We start from the raw sequence: 22,515 nt of genomic DNA, 5'->3' as shown, positions 1-22,515 counted from the left end.
GACATATATTCGGAATATTCACTTAAAGAGTTTTGCTTAGAATACAGGGTGTCCCAGACCACCTGTCTCACCCGATTTTTTCGTAAACGCGACATTTTAAAGAAAAATGTTTCAGACAAAAGTTTTGTGACTTCGAGAGGCACATAAGATGGTGTCATTGGTTTGACCTTGGATAGTCGTTTGAACATCACGTGAGGGTCACCTTTAATTTCTTAAATGGAAACCCCCATTTTTCAATGCATATTCTTGTAGCTTACCTCGAGAGCTTTCCAAAACGCTATAATGAAACGTTTTTTTAATCAGTACTTTTCGAGTTATGAGGGTTGAAATTTACGGTACCGCCGGCATTAGCATTACCCAAAGTGGAGGTTGCACGGTCGGATTTACACCTCTTTGTGTGTTTGTGTGTGTGAATGTGTGTGTGTCAACAGAGATAAGGACCCCACGGTTCGTTACTCCCGTAGTATTTATCGACTCCAAACCCTCTCTGCTGTACGCGCGCGCGTGTGTGTGTGTGTGTGTGTGTGGCTGATGTTATTAGGCCTGGTGTTCGAAATGTCTACCGTTTGCTTCAATGCAAGCAAGTACTCTTTTCTCGAAATTATCTGTTGCATGAAGAATTTCATCAACATGTAGAGAACGAATAGCGAGACGTATTCTACGAATCATATCATCTCTTGTCGTAGGGCGTTCGCATTTGAGGGGATGCAATTGAGCGGATGCAAGAATCTCCGGCATCCTTTCATCTCTAACTTGGCGTCGAATTTGTCTACCTTTATTGTGATCCGGTTGAAGAATACCTTTATTGGTAATTCGGTTAGCTAAGCGAGAAAAAACTTTGTACGAATGAGGAGCGCGATCTGGGTATCGTTCTCGCCACAATCTTGCAGCTGCTCTAAATTGACCATCACATTCACCTAAAATAAGCATCATATCACAAGCTTCCGCGTTTGAATACGACATGGCTGGTAAATGAGAATTTTGTTACACCTTACGTGACAGTATCAGACATGTCATACATCACGACTGGGTAATGCTAATGCCGGCGGTACCGTAACTTTCAATCCTCATAACTCGAAAAGTACTGATTAAAAAAACGTTTCATTATAGCGTTTTGGAAAGCTCTCGAGGTAAGCTACAAGAATATGCATTGAAAAATGGGGGTTTCCATTTAAGAAATTAAAGGTGACCTTCACGTGATCTTCAAACGACTATCCAAGGTCAAACCAATGACACCATCTTATGTGCCCCTCGAAGTCACAAAACTTTTGTCTGAAACATTTTTCTTTAAAATGTCGCGTTTACGAAAAAATTGGGTGAGACGGGTGGTCTGGGACACCCTGTATATTCTCATATATATTTATATTCAGCTAAGTACAAACTCTATCGAGATTTGGACGGTTTCGATGAAAAGTGATACAGCATAATAGACAGATTTTCATATACATCATCCCTAATCGAGATCACACTTCATTGGCGTCACATTGGCTCAACATTGGCGAATATTGAACAATGTTGAGCCAATGTAACACTAATGAAGTATATTACTAGAGATTACAAAATTTAAGTATAATTCACTTATGCACACTTACTTAGAAGAATGAGAATCATTCTGCTTCATAATGAATTCTTTGGCATGCACGTTTAGTCGAAGATTAGCAGCGTTCGCCGTTCCTTCCGCTCTTCCACCTAAGGGTGATCATGAAATTAAACGATGACATCCGTACACAGTGACGCATTAAGGAATTTTAGTTTAAAACTTTAAAAAAATCGATTTTTATTTTCTTTTATATAAATGTTTTAATGCTCCTCAAAAATAAGTTCCTAGAAGGTTTTATCGAAATACAAAAAAAATAACGAAATTATAGAAACTTATAGATTGTGGCACATGGGCCGAAAGTTGATGTACTCGAAGGCAGCACAAGCATTACGTGGTAAACTTAACTCCTGCCGCTCGCTACTAGAGTGTGCCCGCTCCAACGCTGGCAAGTTTTGACGATGAAGTCGCATGTCTTGTGTAGTTTAGACATTGCTGAAAACGATTCAGTCCACACTGGTTAGATTTCTTGACACCAAAGCGATTTTCCAATTGATTAAACATTAACCATGATAAGCTGTTTTTTTCGACATGTGCTTCTTCACTTCTTCGATCTCAAAAAATCGCAGCTGAAACGCATCGCTTATTATCCGAAGTGTATGGTGATGAAGATATATATATATGAGAGAGGTCACCACGCCTGGACATGGACAACAGGATTGAGAAGGATGGTGATGAAACTCCATCGAAAACATGTAAAGTTCGGTTTGAACGTTTTCGAAACGGTGATTTTGACGTGAGAGGCAAAGAACGTCCTGGACAGCCGAAAAAATTTGAAGATATCAAGCTGCAAGAATTGCTCAATGAGAATCCAGCTCAAACGCTTTTAAAACTGTCGAAAACGTTAAATGTTATTTAATAGCCATCTCAAAACGCTTACATGTTATAGAAAAAATTCATAAGAAAGGGATATGGCTACTACATGAGTTGTCAGAAAATGCCATTTTAAATCGTTTGTCTATCGCGACTTCTTTGCTCGCCAGGCAGAAAAAAAGAAATTTTTAAGGCGTAACGTGACTGGCGATGAAAAATGGATTTATTTTAATAATTTCAAGCGGAGGAAATCATGGGTGGACCCCGGCCAACCATCCACTTCAACGCCAAAGAGGAATATTCATGAGCATAAGACCTTGCTCTGCATTTGGTAGGACCAAGACGGTGTGCTGTATTACGAGCTCTTGCGTCCAAATGAAACCGTTTCAGATGATCGCTACCAACAGCAATTATCCCGATTGAGTGATGAGTTGATGCAAAAACGATCATCCGTAACCAACAATCGACGAAAAATCATTATTTTGCATGATAACACTCGACCGCATGTTGCGAAAGGCGTGAAGTAGATACTTCTATAGTTTCAATGGGAAGTCCTTCCGCATTGAGCATACTCTACAGACATAGCACCATCAGATTACCATTTCTTCCGGTCGGTGCAACATGCACTTACGGACACACACTTCTTCAGTTACAAAGAAGCCCAAAAATGGGTGAATGAATAGGTCGCTTTGAAAGACACCGCGTTCTACCGGAGGATTGCCCTGTTGCTAGAGAAATGAGAAGAAGTAGTAGAAAATGGAAGAAATTACTTTGATTAAAATATTCATTCATTTTCCTTTCAAAATAAATTAATTTTATAGACGAAAAAACGGCAGGAATTAAGTTTACCACTTAATATTATGGCTATTCTGATAATAGTTTTTCAAGCTTATCATTTTGTTGATTAACTTGGTGGTGTGTATATATATATATTAATTTAAATCGACCGTTGGAGATTTTGGAAGGACAAATCTTATAAGCGTTTAGTGTTGTCTTGACCGTTACATAGCAAGTATTACAATGCATAGATAAAATTAGAAATCGAATATCAAACGCGCTGATAAAGAAAGATAATTTCATAAAAATCGAAATACAATCAAGATATATTATTTTCAAGCACGTTTGTTAAAAAATGAAGATTTTACAAACACAGGATATGAAACGACGAGCGTCTGAAGTATAAAAAAGCTTGTACTACTTGTTGATTGGAAATTAATGAACAAAACGAACATNAAGTATTGTAAAATATATATATATATATATATATATATATTAAACTTAAACAAGCAAGAAAAAGGAAAGTATTGTAAAATATATATATATATATATATATATATATTAAACTTAAACAAGCAAGAAAAAGGAAAGTATTGTAAAATATATATATATATATATATATATATATTAAACTTAAACAAGCAAGAAAAAGGAAAGTATTGTAAAATATATATATATATATATATATATATATTAAACTTAAACAAGCAAGAAAAAGGAAAGTATTGTAAAATATATATATATATATATATATATATATTAAACTTAAACAAGCAAGAAAAAGGAAAGTATTGTAAAATATATATATATATATATATATATATATTAAACTTAAACAAGCAAGAAAAAGGAAAGTATTGTAAAATATATATATATATATATATATATATATTAAACTTAAACAAGCAAGAAAAAGGAAAGTATTGTAAAATATATATATATATATATATATATATATTAAACTTAAACAAGCAAGAAAAAGGAAAGTATTGTAAAATATATATATATATATATATATATATATTAAACTTAAACAAGCAAGAAAAAGGAAAGTATTGTAAAATATATATATATATATATATATATATATTAAACTTAAACAAGCAAGAAAAAGGAAAGTATTGTAAAATATATATATATATATATATATATATATTAAACTTAAACAAGCAAGAAAAAGGAAAGTATTGTAAAATATATATATATATATATATATATATATTAAACTTAAACAAGCAAGAAAAAGGAAAGTATTGTAAAATATATATATATATATATATATATATATTAAACTTAAACAAGCAAGAAAAAGGAAAGTATTGTAAAATATATATATATATATATATATATATATTAAACTTAAACAAGCAAGAAAAAGGAAAGTATTGTAAAATATATATATATATATATATATATATATTAAACTTAAACAAGCAAGAAAAAGGAAAGTATTGTAAAATATATATATATATATATATATATATATTAAACTTAAACAAGCAAGAAAAAGGAAAGTATTGTAAAATATATATATATATATATATATATATATTAAACTTAAACAAGCAAGAAAAAGGAAAGTATTGTAAAATATATATATATATATATATATATATATTAAACTTAAACAAGCAAGAAAAAGGAAAGTATTGTAAAATATATATATATATATATATATATATATTAAACTTAAACAAGCAAGAAAAAGGAAAGTATTGTAAAATATATATATATATATATATATATATATTAAACTTAAACAAGCAAGAAAAAGGAAAGTATTGTAAAATATATATATATATATATATATATATATATATATTTTGTATATATTAAGTATTGTAAAATATATATATATATTTTTTTTTTTTTTTAATATGTATTGTAAAATAATTTAATTTTTGAGGTTCCAACGATAGTTAAACTAATATAAATATATTTATATTAGTTTAACTATCGGTATTTAAAAACGGATGTCTAGACTAGAATATCCTCTTAAAGATTTATGATACACGCGCATCATTTGAAATGACGAAATACAAACCTGGGGGTCGATATATTTCTAGAGATGGTTTGGACTTGGGAGTGGCTATGTTACCGTTTCCTTTCTGCGAAACCGCATCCTTCATCTGAAAGTAAGAAAAGAAGAAATATTTCATGTAAAAAATGAAGAAGTTTATTTCTGAAAATAGAAACACACACACGCACACACAGAGAGAGAGAGAGAGAGAGAGAGAGNAGAGAGAGAGAGAGAGAGAGAGAGAGAGAGAGAGAGAGAGAAGAGGAGGAAGAGTGAGAGAAAAGAAGGATAAGAAAAAAGAAGTACCGAAAGATTCTCTGCTGCTAAGTCATGTTGCAGAGTTACAATTATAAAATTAAGAGAATGATAATGTTGTTTATATTATTAAAGCTAATATTAAGTTTTAAAATTTGGCCGTTATTTTGGCTGTTGTTTTGGCACATATGGAAACAAAATGATTAATTATTCGAAGAAAGAGTAGGAACGAGTGGATAAGTGAGTAATATTTCGCTTTAAATTAATTGACATAATAATATACCATGTATTAGGGGGTAGCATTAATACGTGCCGTTTTCTTAGTTGTAATATTTATTATTTTCATAATATAATATAATTGGACATCAATCAAGGTAACTGCTATCGCGTTCGACTACTTTTTGCCATCTTTCTTGTAAAAACTGGATCCCTCGTCGAAAGAATAATGTTTTTTGAAGCGAGCCAATTATTGACCAATTTTTGTAGTTCGTCGAAGTTAGCGAAGTGCGTGTCTTCCGGGGCATGTTGCATGGAGCGAAACAGGTGAGAATTAGAAGAAGCAAGATTGGGAGAATACGCTGGGTGCGGGAGAACTTCCCATTCCAGGTCTATCAATGTTTCTTTAACCGTTCTTGCCAGATACGGTCTAACGTTGTCATGTTGAAAGATCACTTTCCACTTATTACTGGCTATTGACACCCTTTTTGAATCTATTCGTTCAATCGCTCCAGTTGGCGTTGATAAAAAAAAAGAGCATTACCCGCTTCATTGGGATTAAAAAGCTCATGATACACTACGCCTTCCATATCTCACTAAATGCAAAGCATTACATTCTTTCCGTAAATATTTCTCTTTGGTGTCGATGTTGAAGGTTGACCGGGATCCACCCACGACTTCTTCCGTTTCATAATAGATCCATTTCCCGTTCTCAGTAGTGATACGCTACAAAAAGCTTTTCTTCCTATGTTTAGCAAGCAAGGAAATGCAAATGTTCAAGCGATTCAACTTCGAGCTCTCTGACAATCGATGAAGCACACATTTTCCTTCCTTATGGACTTTCCCTAAGGCCCCATGCAGCCGCCTCGGAACGGTTATCTTGTCAACTCCGAGTCTGTGCCGGATTTTCATCCAATAACTCCTGCAGTTCCTCGTCATCAAATTTGTTTGGCTGCCCTTAACGTTTCTTGTCTTGAACTTCATTATCACCTTATTTGAAACGTTGCATCCATTTTCTACACGTTCTTTTCGAAGGAGCAGCTTCGCCAGTGTCCAGAAGCAATTAATAAGCATCAGCTGCACTTTTCTTCAAGTCAAAGTATTGAAGAAGCACATGTCAGACAAATTCATTATTGCTTTCCATATTCATTTTACTTTTTATCTGTACACAAAAACAACCTTTGTTGACTGGATGTTGTTTACAAATGATATGTATAACTATTGAAACTTGAGGACGGCGGCATTAACTAAAGCAACCCTCTAATATATTAAATACTGAAGACACGCTGATCATTAAATAATAAAGTTATTATATAATGTAATGAGCATATTTTAATTTCATTAGAACTCATTATTAGAACAGCTCCGTCAAAGATGCAAATAATTACGAATCAAAAATTTTTTTTTGAAATTATTTTTGAATATTGTTTGATATCATGGTTTAAAGTTTTGAAAAATCAACTGTATGAATTCACACCGAACATGACGTCCAATAGAAGCCCATACAACTTTCATAGCTCCATGCGACGTCTACCTTAAAGGAAATCAGATAGACTTCTAATGGAGATTCATATCACTTTCACGATGGATGTCTATTAAACATTTAACATAGATATATGATGTGTACTGTGATGTGGCAGCTCGAAGCTCTTGTCACAAGGGCGTAGGCCTCCGAAAAGGCTTTATCGCGGGTAGGGTAACGCGTTCCTCAAGAGCACCTATTTAAGTCGGCGAGTTTGTTTTTATGTTGTAACACAGCGGAGACCGCGTGCCGCAAGCGATCAGGGATTGTCGAGGCGAGCCCCGCGTCCCCTTCACGTGTATAGCCCCGCTCTGAATGGCGGCGAGAAGCAGACGGGGTACTAACCGCCGGGTGGAGGAGCGGAGGACGCCGTACATGCAGTCGGACCCCTGTGGACTCGCCTTACTCTTGTCCTTTGGCAGTTCTCTCAGGGGGCCGTAGCGTATGCGCCTGTTCTGCGGGCTCGCCTACGGTACAGGATTGACGACCCCGAAGTACCCAGTCAGATGCCGCTCGTGTTGCTGCGCAATGCAGCGACTTTTGAGGTTCTGAGTCCCTTCGGGGACATTGAATGATGACAGAATCCTCTAAATATGAAAGGGCTATGGCCCTCCGGGATTAGTACTTTGTCTACGTCGTTGGCATGAGGAGACTACGGTCTCTGATTATTAGTGAACACCCACTCGAACGAATTTCCGTTTCATAACCTGGAAGAATGCGGGGGTGCTGTCTATCAGGTTTCCACACTCCCCTTGCGTAAAGGAATGACGACAGAACCTTGAACGAATATAAGAGAGCACAGCCTCTCAATGATTAAAATGCCCGTCGAACATTACCGTGTCACCGACACGGTGGGAATGAGGAGGCCGTGACCACAGGCCTCCGATGATGACTAAATGGCCAAAGGGTGTTCACCCGCCAACGATAGTCTCGTATTATGAGGATGCTTCGGCGGCCTATGATTACACGAGACATCATACAGAAGCGAGGGAAAAGCCCTGTCATTTCGGAGCAATCCAAAAGGCATCCTGCGCTGCACCAATGGCGCATTCGCACGTAACCCGTTGAAAAACCGTAACGGTTAGTGGGCAACACCCTTAATTCGATTACCCGGCTAGGACGGGTAGCTAACCTTTTAACGGGAGTGAAGTCCGGCTTATGCGCAAGCATAAGCTCGGATGAGAGTCAAACGTCCAACAGAAAAAAATTGGTAGACCTTGGGGTCGGAGCGCAAGCCAATCTTCCCCTACTGGAAGATGCTTCGGCGTGTGCGGTAGGAGGTGAATCGGTTCGCCTGGAAGGGACTGGGTTCACCTCGGTCCCAGTGGTCGACAGGTCATTGCGGTGGATTAGAGGCCCCGCGACCTGTGCAACTGGCGCCGTCGAGGCTGGCAGCTGATGCTCACTGTGTGTTTTCGGACCGGTGGGCCTCACTAACGGTTTCGATGGGCAAGGACCTTCGAGCTGTAACGGTGACCTAGATTGTGGATGGCGCTAGTCGCGTGTAGCCTAGTGGCTGAGGTGGCATGCCGCGGCACGTTGCGCGTGATCATGACTTCTTCAAATCCCTTTCACACACACAAAGTGTAGATGAACAGTAAATTGTTTTGTAATTTATGTAGTTAAAAAACGTTTTGAATCGCATAAATTATGTTTTTGAAGTGTTGTAAAGATATATAAAATAAATTGAGTATTGATTTTTTCAATTTGAAGCATCTTAAATTATGTTGAATGGACTTGGGCTCCTTCAAATTTTATAAGGAATCTGGTTGTTAATTTTGAAAGTGGCCTAACTGCATTCTTGGTGAGAAAACGCATATTATTCACTTAATAATTGTCATTATTCTAATAGGAACTATAAATTTAACTCCTTTAGATACTCTTAAGCAGTATGACTCATTAGTATCCTGTACGTATATTTTTAATTGCATTGAAACACAAACCCTCAAATATCTCAATTTAAGTATAAATGGACTTAGGCCACTTTCAAAATAAACGGCTCATATATGTAGGAAGGATTTCCAGATATATTGCGTTATATAAATATTTATATACGAGGTCTGTTTAAAAAGTATCGCGAATTTTGTGTTCTTTCAAAAATTATTTATTTATTCATGAATATCTATTTTGTCCCCTTCAAAGTAATCTCCATCAGATATTATACACTTGTGCCAACGTTTTTTCCAATCCTCAAAGCACTTCAAAAAATCATTTTTTGTGATCTTGTTCAGCTCCTCCTTCGATGCCGTCTTTATCTCCTCAATCGTAGCGTAGCGTCGTCCTTTCATGTGCCTCTTCAGTTTCGGGAACAAGAAAAAGTCACAGGGGGCTAGGTCTGGGGAATACGGTGGCTGCAGCATCATTAGTGTGTTGTTTTTTGGCCAAAAATTCGCGCATAAGCAACGATGTGTGAGCAGGGGCGTTGGTACAAATTTCGCGGCGACCCGTTTCATGCTCAAATCATTGGTAAAAATCGAATGGCACGAGCCAATCGATATGTTTAGGTCCTCAGCAACTTCTCTAACGGTGATTCGACGATTGGCCAATACTATTTTCTTCACTTCATCAATGTTTTCGTCTGTTGTTGACGTGCTCGGGCTTCCGGCACGCTCTTCGTCGTTCACATCTTCTCGGCCCTCTGAGAACATTTTGTACCACCGGTAAACGTTGCTTCGGTCCAAGGTAGCTTCACCATATGCCACAGTCAACATTCGGAATGCGTCCGCGCACTGTAATGTACCGTTTGTACATTTTACACGCGTATCACTTCTTTGTAATTGCATTTTTTTTTATTATATTGTCCCATATAATTATGCGATGTCTTTATAATATTTTTCAAAGTCGTCTGCATGGTTGCTATTCATTTTATACAACGAGTTGTTACCACAGTTGTAATGTTAAACCTGATTAGAGTTGTATATACGTAGTTTGTATGCTACAGCTCCAAATTACAATAGTACCGATATAGAACATGACAAATACATTTTCTAATTATAAAATATTGATTTCTTTTTGTTGTAAGAAATAAAAAAACATATAATTCACTTGAATGCAGATTTGAAAATAGTGTCTTTATTCACATAATAACGAGAGGGAAAATGACGTTGACTAGCTCGAGTTAGACGTCGCATCATTAACTCGAATCGCATCAAACGAGTCAGAGCAANAAAGGGAAATGATATCCCCCCCCCCCCTCTCTCTCTCTCTCTCTCTCTCTCTCATCTTGCATCATTAGTTTAAATAATAGTGCGATTTCGAGAGTCAATTCGCTCACATTCTTACCCCTCCACTTATGCATACACACACACTCGGTCTCTCGGTGTGACTGAGCGTGTTCAACCATAGAACCAACGATTCCCCGAACTACCGATCGCACTTTTTTCCGCTTAAACCGGGATCTCTGTCCCTGTCTTGGGAACTGCGACAGAAGAGAGAGAGAGAGAGAGAGAGAGAGAGAGAGAGATAAACTCTCACGCGACGTGTCCAAAACTGACCAGCGTTTCTGTTTCAAAACAAACTGCACACGTGCATTCACAGAGTCGCGAGCTTTTTGGCACTTCTCGCCACAGATAATGTCCTTGATCATTGATATTAATACATTAATGTTACCGTCTTATATTAGCCTTTTTACATTATAGCCTTCCTATCTTATAAATAGCTTTTTCTATCGGATGGCAGCATTAATATATTTTCCAAATTTTCCTCTTATTTTCTATAAATAATTAAAATGTCTCATCTACTGATACACGTATTTAAGAGGACGTAGTTCGTTATAATGGCTGTGTACAGCAGAAGCAGCAGATAGTAAAAGCTTTTCATTGCGCTTTGCAACTTGGAAAATTTTTGACAGAACGACACTTCGCAATTTATGCTGCTCAACAACATATTCACTGAGTGATCCAGCATATCATACTGGAAAAAATGACAACCACTTAATAAACATATTGGAAAAGCGTAAACCGCTGGTCTTTCAGCAGAAAATGTTAAAACTGTTGCACAGCTGCTGGCAGCGCAACGCAAAACACTTATTAAGCATTTTCTGGTGAACGCAGTCAATCATTTCATATATGTGACATATATATAATATGTATAAATATCTTTTATCCGTATGTATACCTCTCAGCACGACGGCGTCGTATTGCGAACTGTTATTTCAGCGTACATTTCTTGTACGCTAACTTTAGAAAGGTATGCATACGATTATGTCTTTCAGCGATATAATAAATAAATAAATTGATATTTACAGTATTTACAATAGTTGCAAAGCGCGGCGGAAATCTAGCTGTTTATTCTCCTGAACGCAGCCATCAAACATATGACGTTCATTTAAATACGTGTAGCAATAAATGTGATAGTTTCATAATTACATTTAATTTAAATTAATTACAGAGAATACAAGGGGAAAATTCGAAAAATGTACGGATGCTGTGTATGCGGTAGAAAAAACTTTTTATAAAGTGGAGACGCTATAATGATAAAAGACTAATATAAGACAATAGCGTATTAATGTCAATTGCTACGCGATAAAGTGTTTGATTGTTAAGGCGCAGGTCCGACTTCGGTTCTTCGCGTTAATTTTCGCGTGATTTTTTCTCTTTTGTTTTTTAATGAAATAGTAATTTTTAAGTGTTTTGTGAGCTAAAAGAGGCATACTCAATAAGAAAAATAAATATTAGGTGCATGAATTAATTCTCGCTGTTGACTAACAGAGGTCAATAGTTGTACTATTTCAACATGGCCGAAAGTGACTGTTGATATATATGAAAGTACTCTCAATAGGCTTTAATAATCAGTGTGTGACATTAGATCGTAGTGCAAAGAATACAATTCTTCATTTCAATGAAGATGTCGGGTGTCGTATCAAAAAAAAGCATTTGCGGAAAGCATTACTTTTCTGCTATCATCTCAAGAAATCTGCTGCTGAAAGTCATCGTTTGCTAGTGGAGGTTTATGGGGAGTATGCTCCATCTGAAACAATTTGCAGAGATTGGTTTAGACGATTCAAAGGTAACGATTTTGATATGATAACAAAGAGCGCCCTGGTCAGATGAAAAAGTGTGAAAATGGAGAATTGGAAGAGTTACTGGAAGAAGATTCACATCAAACGCTCAAAAAATTGTCGGAAACACTAAATGTCGATAAGTCAACCGTTAGCAAGCGTTTAAAAGCAATGGGAATGCTCTCAGAGGAATGGATCCAGAAGATAGGAAACTAGGTCCCATATGAATTGAAAGAAAGAGACATTGCGAAACGTTTAACCATTTGTGAATTGCTGCTTCTAAGACAGAAACGGAAATCGATGTATTGTATTATAAATTGCTACAACCGAGTCAAATCATCAATGCTGAACGCTACCAATGATAATTACTCCATTTGACATTTGAATCGAGCACTCAAAGAAAATCGGCCGCAATATGCCAAAAGATATAACAAAATAATTTTTCTCTATGGCAATGCTGGACTACATATTGCAACACCAGTGAAGGAAATCCTGGGAGCACTTGAATAGAATGTTTTACCCCACCCGCCCTATTCACCAGACGTTGCTTCTTCATATTACCATTTCGTTTCGGTCGATGCAGCAGTATGGCCTTTTTAAGCAGCACTTCAGTTCTTCCCAAGATATTAAAAAATGGCCCGATGACTGGATAGCCCCGAAAAAACCTAAATTTTTCTATTACGGAATCTCTGTTATCCGAAAAGTGGAAAAAGGTTGTAACTTGCGAAGGACAATGAATTTGAATAAGATATAATAAGATATAATCGTTCTTTTAAAATAAATGAGTTTTTGTAGCAAAAAAAAATACGAATTAATTCAAGCGCCTAATGTTAAAATTGTCTAAATTTTTGTTTATTCTATATACAAAGTAAGATTAAGAACACAATTCTTTACATCATTGAAGATGTCGGGTTTTGTGCAAAAAAAAGAGCATTTGCGGAAAGCATTATTTTTCTGCTATCATTTCAAGAAATCTTCTGCTGAAAGTTATCGTTTGCTAATGGAAGCTTATGGGGAATATGCTCCATTTGAAACAATTCAGACGAAAAAGTTTGAAAATGGAGAATTGGAAATATTACTGGAAGAAGATAATGAATAATTTGATGAAAATAATGATATTAATTCATAATTTTCTCCTGCGTAAATATATTTATTAACATTGTACGTGAACTAATTTCCGGAATTAATATTTATATCCACGCAACTTCCGCTTTTAACCTAATCAGTGTAATTCGCGAAGTCTGATTTACACGCAAGAATTGCTTGAACGTTCCATGCAAGCCAGACAATAATCGACGCCTCGATTCTTTATTTCATCTTCTTCTCATTCGTGCTGCCAAGATACGTGCGTGCATATATATTTAATGACATTATATTTGTATGTCGAAAATGAGTCGCGATAAATATAAAAATATTGGTTCAGACAAATCACACCTAATGTTAATAAACTTATTTGTGTAAAAAGAAAATTAGTTATCAATTGATATTAATATCTTTTTTTCATCAAACTTCATTATCATCAATAACCTTACGTTACAGACGAATCAATAAAAATATCGGCTATTTAAGTAGTTATTTATTTTTCTGTTGCCTCTTTGCGCTTTCATAATAATTAGAGAATTATTATTTTAATAAAAAAAAGAAAAAATAATTACCAACACAAAACGAACTCGGGCCTCCGTCTTAGCATTTAGCCGTCCTGTCACGCTGTTACGCATTGCCTCAAACTGAAAACGTGCTATGGGTGACTTATAAAAGTGGTTTTCCTCGTCAGATGCATGCGGAGAAAGCATAGGCATCCTCGTTTGCACTATCCCAGTCAGAGCAAAAATTCTCTCTTTCTCTTTCTCTCTCTCTCTCTCTCTTTGATCGTCATACGGATAGACATCTCTGTGTACGAAGTGGAGTAGGAACAACTCTACCGTATGCGGACTTGAAATGATAATCGCTTGAAGTGGCAACAGTGCCATATGTGTACGCGACAGTGTAACTATCAACGCGCGAAACGTCAATATAACCATGAAAGAAGCAGAATAGTACATCCAACGGAAGTAATGGCGTGCCGGAATAGAGAATACATATGTAACGTATGTTTATCATAACAAGTATGCTAGAAGCGTCTAAAACGATATGAGCTGGTTAAAAAAATATCTTCATATAAGATTAACATTTCTAAATACTATAATATATATTTTAAAATACCAAAGACGTTGTTGTTAACGTGGGCTTATCAATTAATATTATAGATATGTCTAAATGTCATGCAGCATTAAAAATGAGAAAAAAATACATATTTGAGACATCAAGTGGCATTGTGATTGCAATAGTACGCAATGACATATAAGAGTTTATTATCATATATAAAAATATTATGAGATTAGTGGAAATAAAGGCAGTAATTCAAACATAAAATTTGCTAACTTTGAATGATATAGAATACTAGGGGTATCTAGTATGACGTGAACTGGTTATCGCAACAGTATGCAATGATATATAAGACCTTGCTGTCATGTATGAAAATATTATAACATTATTGAAAACAAAAGCATTAATTCAGATACGAAACTACTTACTTTCAGTCATATAAAATGTCAGAGGTATCTAGCATAATGTGAACTGGTTATTATAATAGTACACAATGACATATAAGACCTCGCTGTCATGTATGGAGGTATTATAAAATTATTAAAAGCAAAAACAGTAAATAATTCACATATACAATTTGTTTGTTTTCAATAATATAGAATGTCAGGAACTGATTATTGAAATAACACGCAATGACATATAAAAGTTCACTGTCATATATGGAAATATTATAAGACTATTTAAAGCAGTAGTCATTCAGATATGAAATCTGCTTGCTTTCAATAATATTCATTACCACACCATTTTGTTTAACGTGAAATATTTATCATAACAATATATTATGTCACAAAAGACCTTGCTGTGATGTATAATGTATTTCTAAAATCACAGCATAAACATTTATTTACCCAGTTTAAAATTAACCCATGATGAAAAAAAACAAAGTCTGCAAGTGGTACTTATTTTAACCCCTTAACCTACGATTTAAATTTGAAAATTTCGGGCCTTGCATCTACCAAAATTATTACATCCCTTACCAAATATTCTACAAATCCCGATCATCTACTACGGGCTACGCCCGTAATATTTACGTTTGGGACAATCATCTACTACTTGCTATGCCCGTAATATTCACGTTTGGCCCGATCATCTACTACGGGCTATGCCCGTAGTTGTAGGTTAAGGGGTTAATGCAATTATCAACGCAAATCAATTTTACTTAATATTATGTAACATTTAAAAAACGAAATATTGTATAATAATATGCCGCGCGCAATTTCTGGTATTTATTAATAAATAAATATAATATACTGTAAGCCGAATATACTGTAAGCGCTTTGCAAAATGCAAGGATTATATGATTGCAGAATATAATATTTATTATAAATATCAAATATTATGCACATATTCGCCTTTGTTGGCATAGGTCAATTCACGGTTAGTTGACATTAAGTCATCTCGAAACAGATTTGCTAACCCTAAATCATAAACATTTGTGTAATATTTGCGTAATATTGATATAACAGTATATCGGTAGTGCAGTATAACTGTATAACTGTATCAAGCAGTATAACTGTATCAAGAACTGCATTACTGCGACCTGCATTATCGATTATTTTAGTTCCTTTTGGCTGGCGTGCTGATCCCGTCACAGTTCGGAATCGTTTACAATATCACCTTAAAGGACATCTCATCTATGCAGGTAATAAGAGAGCGAGAGTCAATACTGCATTTTCGCGGATAATGCCGAACAGATGAGGGCCTGAACAATGCCGAAGGTTACTTCTGACTAAAGTCGTAAATTCAATTATGCTCTAAGGAGCTCCTGTATGGAGCTCCCGATGTTCTGAAAGCGAAAACTGATAGGCAAAAGGTGGTTTTGGTCCACTGACTGAATGTACTGCGAGTCGCTAGTGCATTCCGCACTGTGTGGGACAATACAGCTTGCGTGGTCGCGAGAATATCATCAATCAACATCTTGGAAACTGAGCGGCAGCTTTTCGGACGCAATAGCCAAGAAAACTGTAGAGGAGAGGGCACTGACCATCGCGAAGTGACAATAACAATGGGACTAATCGCAAAAAGAGCGTTGGACATATCGTCTTATACCGTCCCTCAAAAAATGGGTGAATCGCCGACATGGCGAGGTAAACTTCTACCTCATCTAACTACTGGCCAACTATGGGTGTTTCCAAACTTATTTCTATCAATATAAACTGGAGAATACTCCACTTTTTCCAGTTTACAAGTCGATTGAAGACGTGGAACATGTGTTTTTTCACCGCCCACGGTTCATCGAAGAACGTGAAAGGCTTCAAGAGGCTCTCGGTCAGCATTCAACTCCGGAGACTATCGTGGACCGTACATTAGCTAATGTGGACTTCTGGGAGGCGTTGAGCGCATGGGCAGCGCGATTCTGACCAAACTTCGATACCTCGAAAGAGAAAGACTAATGGTCTAATGATGGTCCCGCAGGAAGACATAACAGGCCACTTGGAGGAAAGGGAAGTAGTTTTAATGAGTATAAATCCTACACGCTGTAGAGCATGGGCTCTACAACGTTTTTCGAAGATTTCCATCTGCCCTTAGCAAAAACACACATACACACATATGCGCGCGTACGTGCGCACACACACACACACACACACACATTTATGCGCACGCACACATATATACACACAAGCACGTACTTATAAAATACACGGTAAATACAAGTGTTCTAACTTTTTACCATGCCGTATTAGTTACCGACGGAAATATAATTGATTGAGCAATAGATGATGGCATACGCACATTTATATATCTATATCTTCACGTGTGGCTATAAAAGTTAAATAAGTATTTTAAATATTATATATTTATAACGGTTATTTATTTATAAGTATTATTTAGAATTATTATGTATTATAATATTTGTAACCTATGAAAATGTGGATACATAAATACGTGCATACCATCTTCACGTTGCCGAATCAATTACAATGGCCGTCGATAATTAATATGGTAAAATTTAATACACTTACTCGTACTTACATTATATATAAGGTATCTGGTACATTTCGTACAACTGCTCATGTGAAGGTAGAATGCGTTTAACTGAGCAGATAAGTCCTCTGCCATTTTGCAAACAACCACGCAAAATTTCGAGTTATTAATTATTGAAAGTGACCATGTATAGAAGTTTCTTTAATAACTGAAAAATTTGTATATTATTTGCAAAATGGCAAAGGATTTGTTTGTTCAGAGTAGCCTAATATATAAGTATATGACAGCTGTTATTTCTATAACGATAAGTTATATCTATAACGATATGTTACAGCTGTTATATCTATAACGATAGATTCAAGATTCAAAATTCAAGGTGCAATATACTAATATCTGTTGCTAGGTATAACAGCTGTCATATACTTATAGATTATGCCACTCTGAATAAAAAAAGACCTTTACCATTTTACAAATAACAGGCAATTTTTTTAGTTATTAATTAAGGAATCCTTTTTATATGGCCATTTTCAATCATTAATAACTCAAAACTTTGCGCGGTTTTTTGAAAAATGACGGAAGAGTGTTCTACTCAGTTTCACCCATTTTACCTTCACACGAGCAGTTGTACAAAACATATCAGACACTTTGTATATACTACATGGGATGAAAAGTTCAAGGATTTTTATGAAAACAAGCGTTTTTGAGCAAAATTATATTTATTCCTCAACATAGTTGCCTTCGAGTGCGATACACTTGGTATAGCGATTTTCCAACATTTCGATGCCCTTTCTGTAGTACGAAATGTCCAAGCCTTCGAAATACGCCTCGGTTTCCGCGATAACTTCCTCATTCGATGTGAATCTCTTTCCCTTTCCGCTTGAGGTTTGGGAACAGATAATAGTCGCTGGGGGCCAAATCTGGAGAATACGTCGGATGAGCAACCAATTCGAATCGTAATTGGTCCAATTTGGCCATCGCTTTCAAGGACGTGTGTGATGGTGCGTTATCGTGATGGTACAGAACTGTTTTCTTCCCCATATGGGGCCGTTTTTTCTTTATTTCGTTGTTCAGTTTGTCCAATAACGCTGCATAATACACTCCCGTAACTGTTCTTCCCTTCTGCAGGTAATCGATGAAGATTATGCCATGCGCATCTCAAAAAACGGAGGCCAAAACCTTCCCGGCCGAGCGTTGGTCTTTTGGCCGCTTTGGTCGGCTTTCGTGGCTTTTCAGCCACTCTGCAGACTGCCTATTGGACTCAGGCGTATGGTAATGGATCCACGTTTCATCCATCGTCACAAAACGTCGAAAAAAGTCCGCTCGATTACGCTGCAACAACGCCAAACCAGCCGTTGAATCATCAACGCGCTGCTGTTTTTGGTCGACGGTCAGCAAACGCGGCACTCATCGCGCAGATAGCTTTTTCATATCCAAAACATCGTGCAAAATATATTCCACCCGTTCTTTTGAGATACCAACGGCCTCAGCTAACTCGCGCAACTTCACTTTACGATCATTCAAAACGATTCGATGCACTTGCTTTACGATTTTCGCATTCGTAGCCTCTTTGGTCTTCCAGAGCGAGGTGCGTCTTCGGTGCTTGTACGACCCATTTTAAATTCACTAAACCATCGATAAACTGTTGTTCTCGAAGGAGCAGATGTAGGATAACATTTCTTCAACCATTTCATTAAATGTTCAGGAGTTTTTCCCATCAAAAAACAATGTTTGATCAATATGCGATATTCCTGTTTTTCCATTTTTTTTACGAAGGCGAAGGTAGCGACACTTAAACGACTGTAGCTTGTAAACGAATGAACGAAATGTCATGAAACTTCACACATAAACTAGTGACAGATGAACCTCTCGAAATAAATCATGTTCATTTTCTAGTGACACCACCTACTGTAAATCCCGGGACTTTTCAGCCCATGTAGTATACATGATGGTTAAAGAACTATACCGACAAACTTTGAAAGGAAATTAAAATAATAAATTAATAATAATGAGGGCATTATAATAAATTCTTGTTTGTTAATACTATCTTTGTCTACGACGTTTTGTTTTAATACTATATAGAACAGAAGTTTCGTGACTTCAACGATAAGCAAACATATAAGTGGAAAAATCAAATTATATTTTAATATTGAACAAAAAATGGGACAAATACATGAAAGCGATTAACTATTTTTACAGTAAATGCTTTCAAAAATTCCTTCATTAATTTCAATATACAAGGTATCCCAAACTAATCTCGGTTACCGTGATGTGCAAGTAGAACGAGTGAAACTAAGCAGGAGAGACATGCACTATTTTGTAAAATTTGCAATAGTTAGCTAGGAATTAATTATTTTACCTGAACTAATGAACGGAAAAAGTAGACATTGTAAAAAAAAATAGCTTATTTCTGAATACCCCCCAGTAACAATGAATATCAACTGATTTTTAAAAGCGACGTAACGCAGTAAACAATAAGCGGCATGTGATATAGGACTGTGTGCCAAAAAGAAACACGCCTCACTATTAGGTGATACTCATCGTTATTGAAAGATCTTCAGAAGTAAGCTACTTTTCTTTATACAGAGTCTAGCTTACCCTTCCTGTGCGCTCATTCTAGTAAACTCATGCTAGTTTAGACAAAATAATTAATTTCTCATTATTGTGAATTTTTCAAAATGGTACATAACGTTACTGCTCAGTTTCGCTTATTAGTTTTACCTGCACTATCTGCACCTACAGGAATATTAGTTTGGAACATCCTGTATAGCTGACATCGTCGAAATTGATCACATTGATCATCGATAACATTGATCTCATACGTTCGGAGACTTCAGAGATATTTTGAATCTGATTTGCCGCAGCAGCTTATCCGGGCTATTAATTCTGCTTCTGTTTTAATAGAAGTCTCATAAATAAGCGTTTTAAATGTCCCCATAAAAATAAGTTTAGCAAAGATAAACCTGATGATCGACGAGGCCAAAATATAGCTGAGATGTTTAAAAAATAACCAGTTATTTTAAGAATTATTTTGCAATTCTATATGACATATCGGAGACATCTCAGTTTGTCGCATACTTTACAGATTTAAAGATTAAAAAACTATTATGATTTTTAAGGAAAATTACAAAAAGCTGTATGACACAAAAAACTTACTACGTGTCATTTCTTAACTATGACGTCATAAATTAGTATGCCTAGAACGAGATAGCTGAGCTTTAAAAGAGGAATTTCATATTTCATATAATTTATTTATACCATATAATATTGAAACAAAACATCTTAGAGACAAATAATATTAACTAAAAGTATTTATTTTGAAGTCTCTATTTTCTTTCAAACTTTATTGGACTAATTTTGTAATATCCTATATATATATAGCAAAATACATTCCACATAGTTAAAAGCGTATATACGTGTACATTCCTCTTGTTACTGATGCGTAAAGAATATTACGACAAAAACAACAAGCACATTGCTTCAATATAGGCACAAACCAGTTATGGTAACACGTCGCAAAGCACGCGAGACATTAAACGATACACGTCATAGACTCAATTTCAATTGCATAAATTTATCGATGAGCGACTATGCACGCCAATCTTTTATCATGCGTGCGATTTCATATTATACAAAAAAATTACTGAAAATGAAAGAGAACGAACGTGCGAAATAATCCAGTCACTATTTTTCCATATGTTATATATTTCATTTTTTCAGCATTTTATACCACCTTTTTAAATGAAGTATCAGTGAAATAATAATACGAGTTTATATAACATATATAATTGTGTTTGAGTTAAGAAAGGCAGCATATATTACGCAAAGTTGAAGAAAAACTCGAGGTATACACAATCAAAAATTTTGTGTTAAATTTAACACATTTCGCATGCCCCAAATAAGTCACATAAATTTTCGTTTTAATTTAACATAAACTGAATATATTGAAAAGTAATATAAATATTATGTCAAAAATTAATACAAATTTAATATCCGTAATATGTTAATCGATACTTAAGTATAAAATGTGTTATTTCAACATTTGCAAGTATTATTTTAACATTTATATATGTTAAATGTCGATTCAACATAAAATATTGAGATAACATAAACACAATATATTAAATTTACACATGAGTATGTTAAAAATTTAACACGAAAATTTCAATAAAGACCAATTTTAACAGAAGTAAAAAATGTTTTTTATATTGTGATAAATTTATACTGTGATATAAACAGTTTTGGATTTCATCGCTATTTCATCATGTTATTTCACGCTTGCGATAAACACTCAGAAACTGTATCATTAAAGTGCAACTGTTCGATATTCTGTACTGCACATAATGGCACTTACTTTACTAGTCGAAAATAATAACACATAAAAAAACAAAACGGAATGATGCTGATTATTCAACGATAAATATATAACGAGTCCCGATAGATCAAAGGCAGACATTGGAATTCACGTAATTTTGGCAAGTTCAGATTTTAATATTGTGAATTCGAGGGACTGATCTCCACAGATTATTCTTGTCACTCGGAGTTAATCAAAGAAGAGTTGGGCTAAAAATCAAACCAGAAATTAATAGAGGATCAATCGAATATAATTTAAGTAAATCGATGTTTATAGTGACGCTATCTACGCTTATGCGTGACGATCGTAAAATGACCGGCGTAACGTCCACCACCTGCGTGCATAGCGTCGAAAATCGAATTCCAGGATTTCGCATACCGATTTCACTTATCATACAAAGAAATGCGCGAAGACCGCGAACTGGTGGAAGCCAAGGCGGAGGCGGAAGCAGAGGCGGAGATAGCAGAGATGACCAACTCACAGTGAAGAGTGTGAGAGAATCATCCTTCCTGAGGTCCAATGAGCAGATGATACAACCGAAATTCTTCGTCTTGCGTAGTCACCGAATGTAACCAAACGCGATAGTAACACGAGCGTTTGTCAAATGTGTGAACGGTGATGAATTTCCGAAACGTAGCGAGCGACTATTTTGTACTTTGACGACTTCTCTCTTCGAGGAGGCGCGACTTTTCTGCGTTGAACGTCGATGCGTGCGTACGTCGTCGTGTCGTTGCGTCGTTGCTTGTGCACGTAGAAGCTCCTCTCCGATGACCGAGGACTAATAATAGACGTCGAACGAGCGAACAAGCGAGCGGACGAACGAATGAGCAAGCACTCAAACGCGAATATAAGTACATATGATATATATATATATATATATATATATATATATATA

At 35.8% G+C, this 22,515-nt stretch overlaps 1 protein-coding gene across 3 annotated transcripts in view; it reads right to left on the bottom strand.

Moving 5' to 3' along the window:
• Window positions 1-22,442, bottom strand: part of LOC106751960 (MIF4G domain-containing protein B) — a 41,066-nt gene extending 18,624 nt beyond the window's left edge. Inside the window, exons 1-3 of one of the 3 annotated variants that reach the window (XM_014633284.1) lie at window positions 22,102-22,442; window positions 5,232-5,316; window positions 1,593-1,689 (exon numbers count right to left, since the gene is read on the bottom strand). In XM_014633284.1, coding sequence (XP_014488770.1) covers window positions 1,593-1,689; window positions 5,232-5,316 — 182 coding nt within the window. In that variant the 5' untranslated portion in view covers window positions 22,102-22,442. Of the gene's footprint in view, window positions 1-1,592; window positions 1,690-1,944; window positions 2,033-5,231; window positions 5,317-21,998; window positions 22,060-22,101 lie in introns of those variants that run through there. The other 2 variants (XM_014633293.1, XM_014633302.1) reach the window with 2 other exon arrangements.
• Window positions 22,443-22,515: the final 73 nt, after the last annotated feature.

The sequence above is a fragment of the Dinoponera quadriceps genome, unplaced genomic scaffold (genome assembly GCF_001313825.1).
Source record: "Dinoponera quadriceps isolate SergipeBrazil2010 unplaced genomic scaffold, ASM131382v1 scaffold136, whole genome shotgun sequence".
Classification (NCBI taxonomy): domain Eukaryota; kingdom Metazoa; phylum Arthropoda; class Insecta; order Hymenoptera; family Formicidae; genus Dinoponera; species Dinoponera quadriceps.
This window is presented reverse-complemented; position numbering and strand designations above follow the sequence as displayed.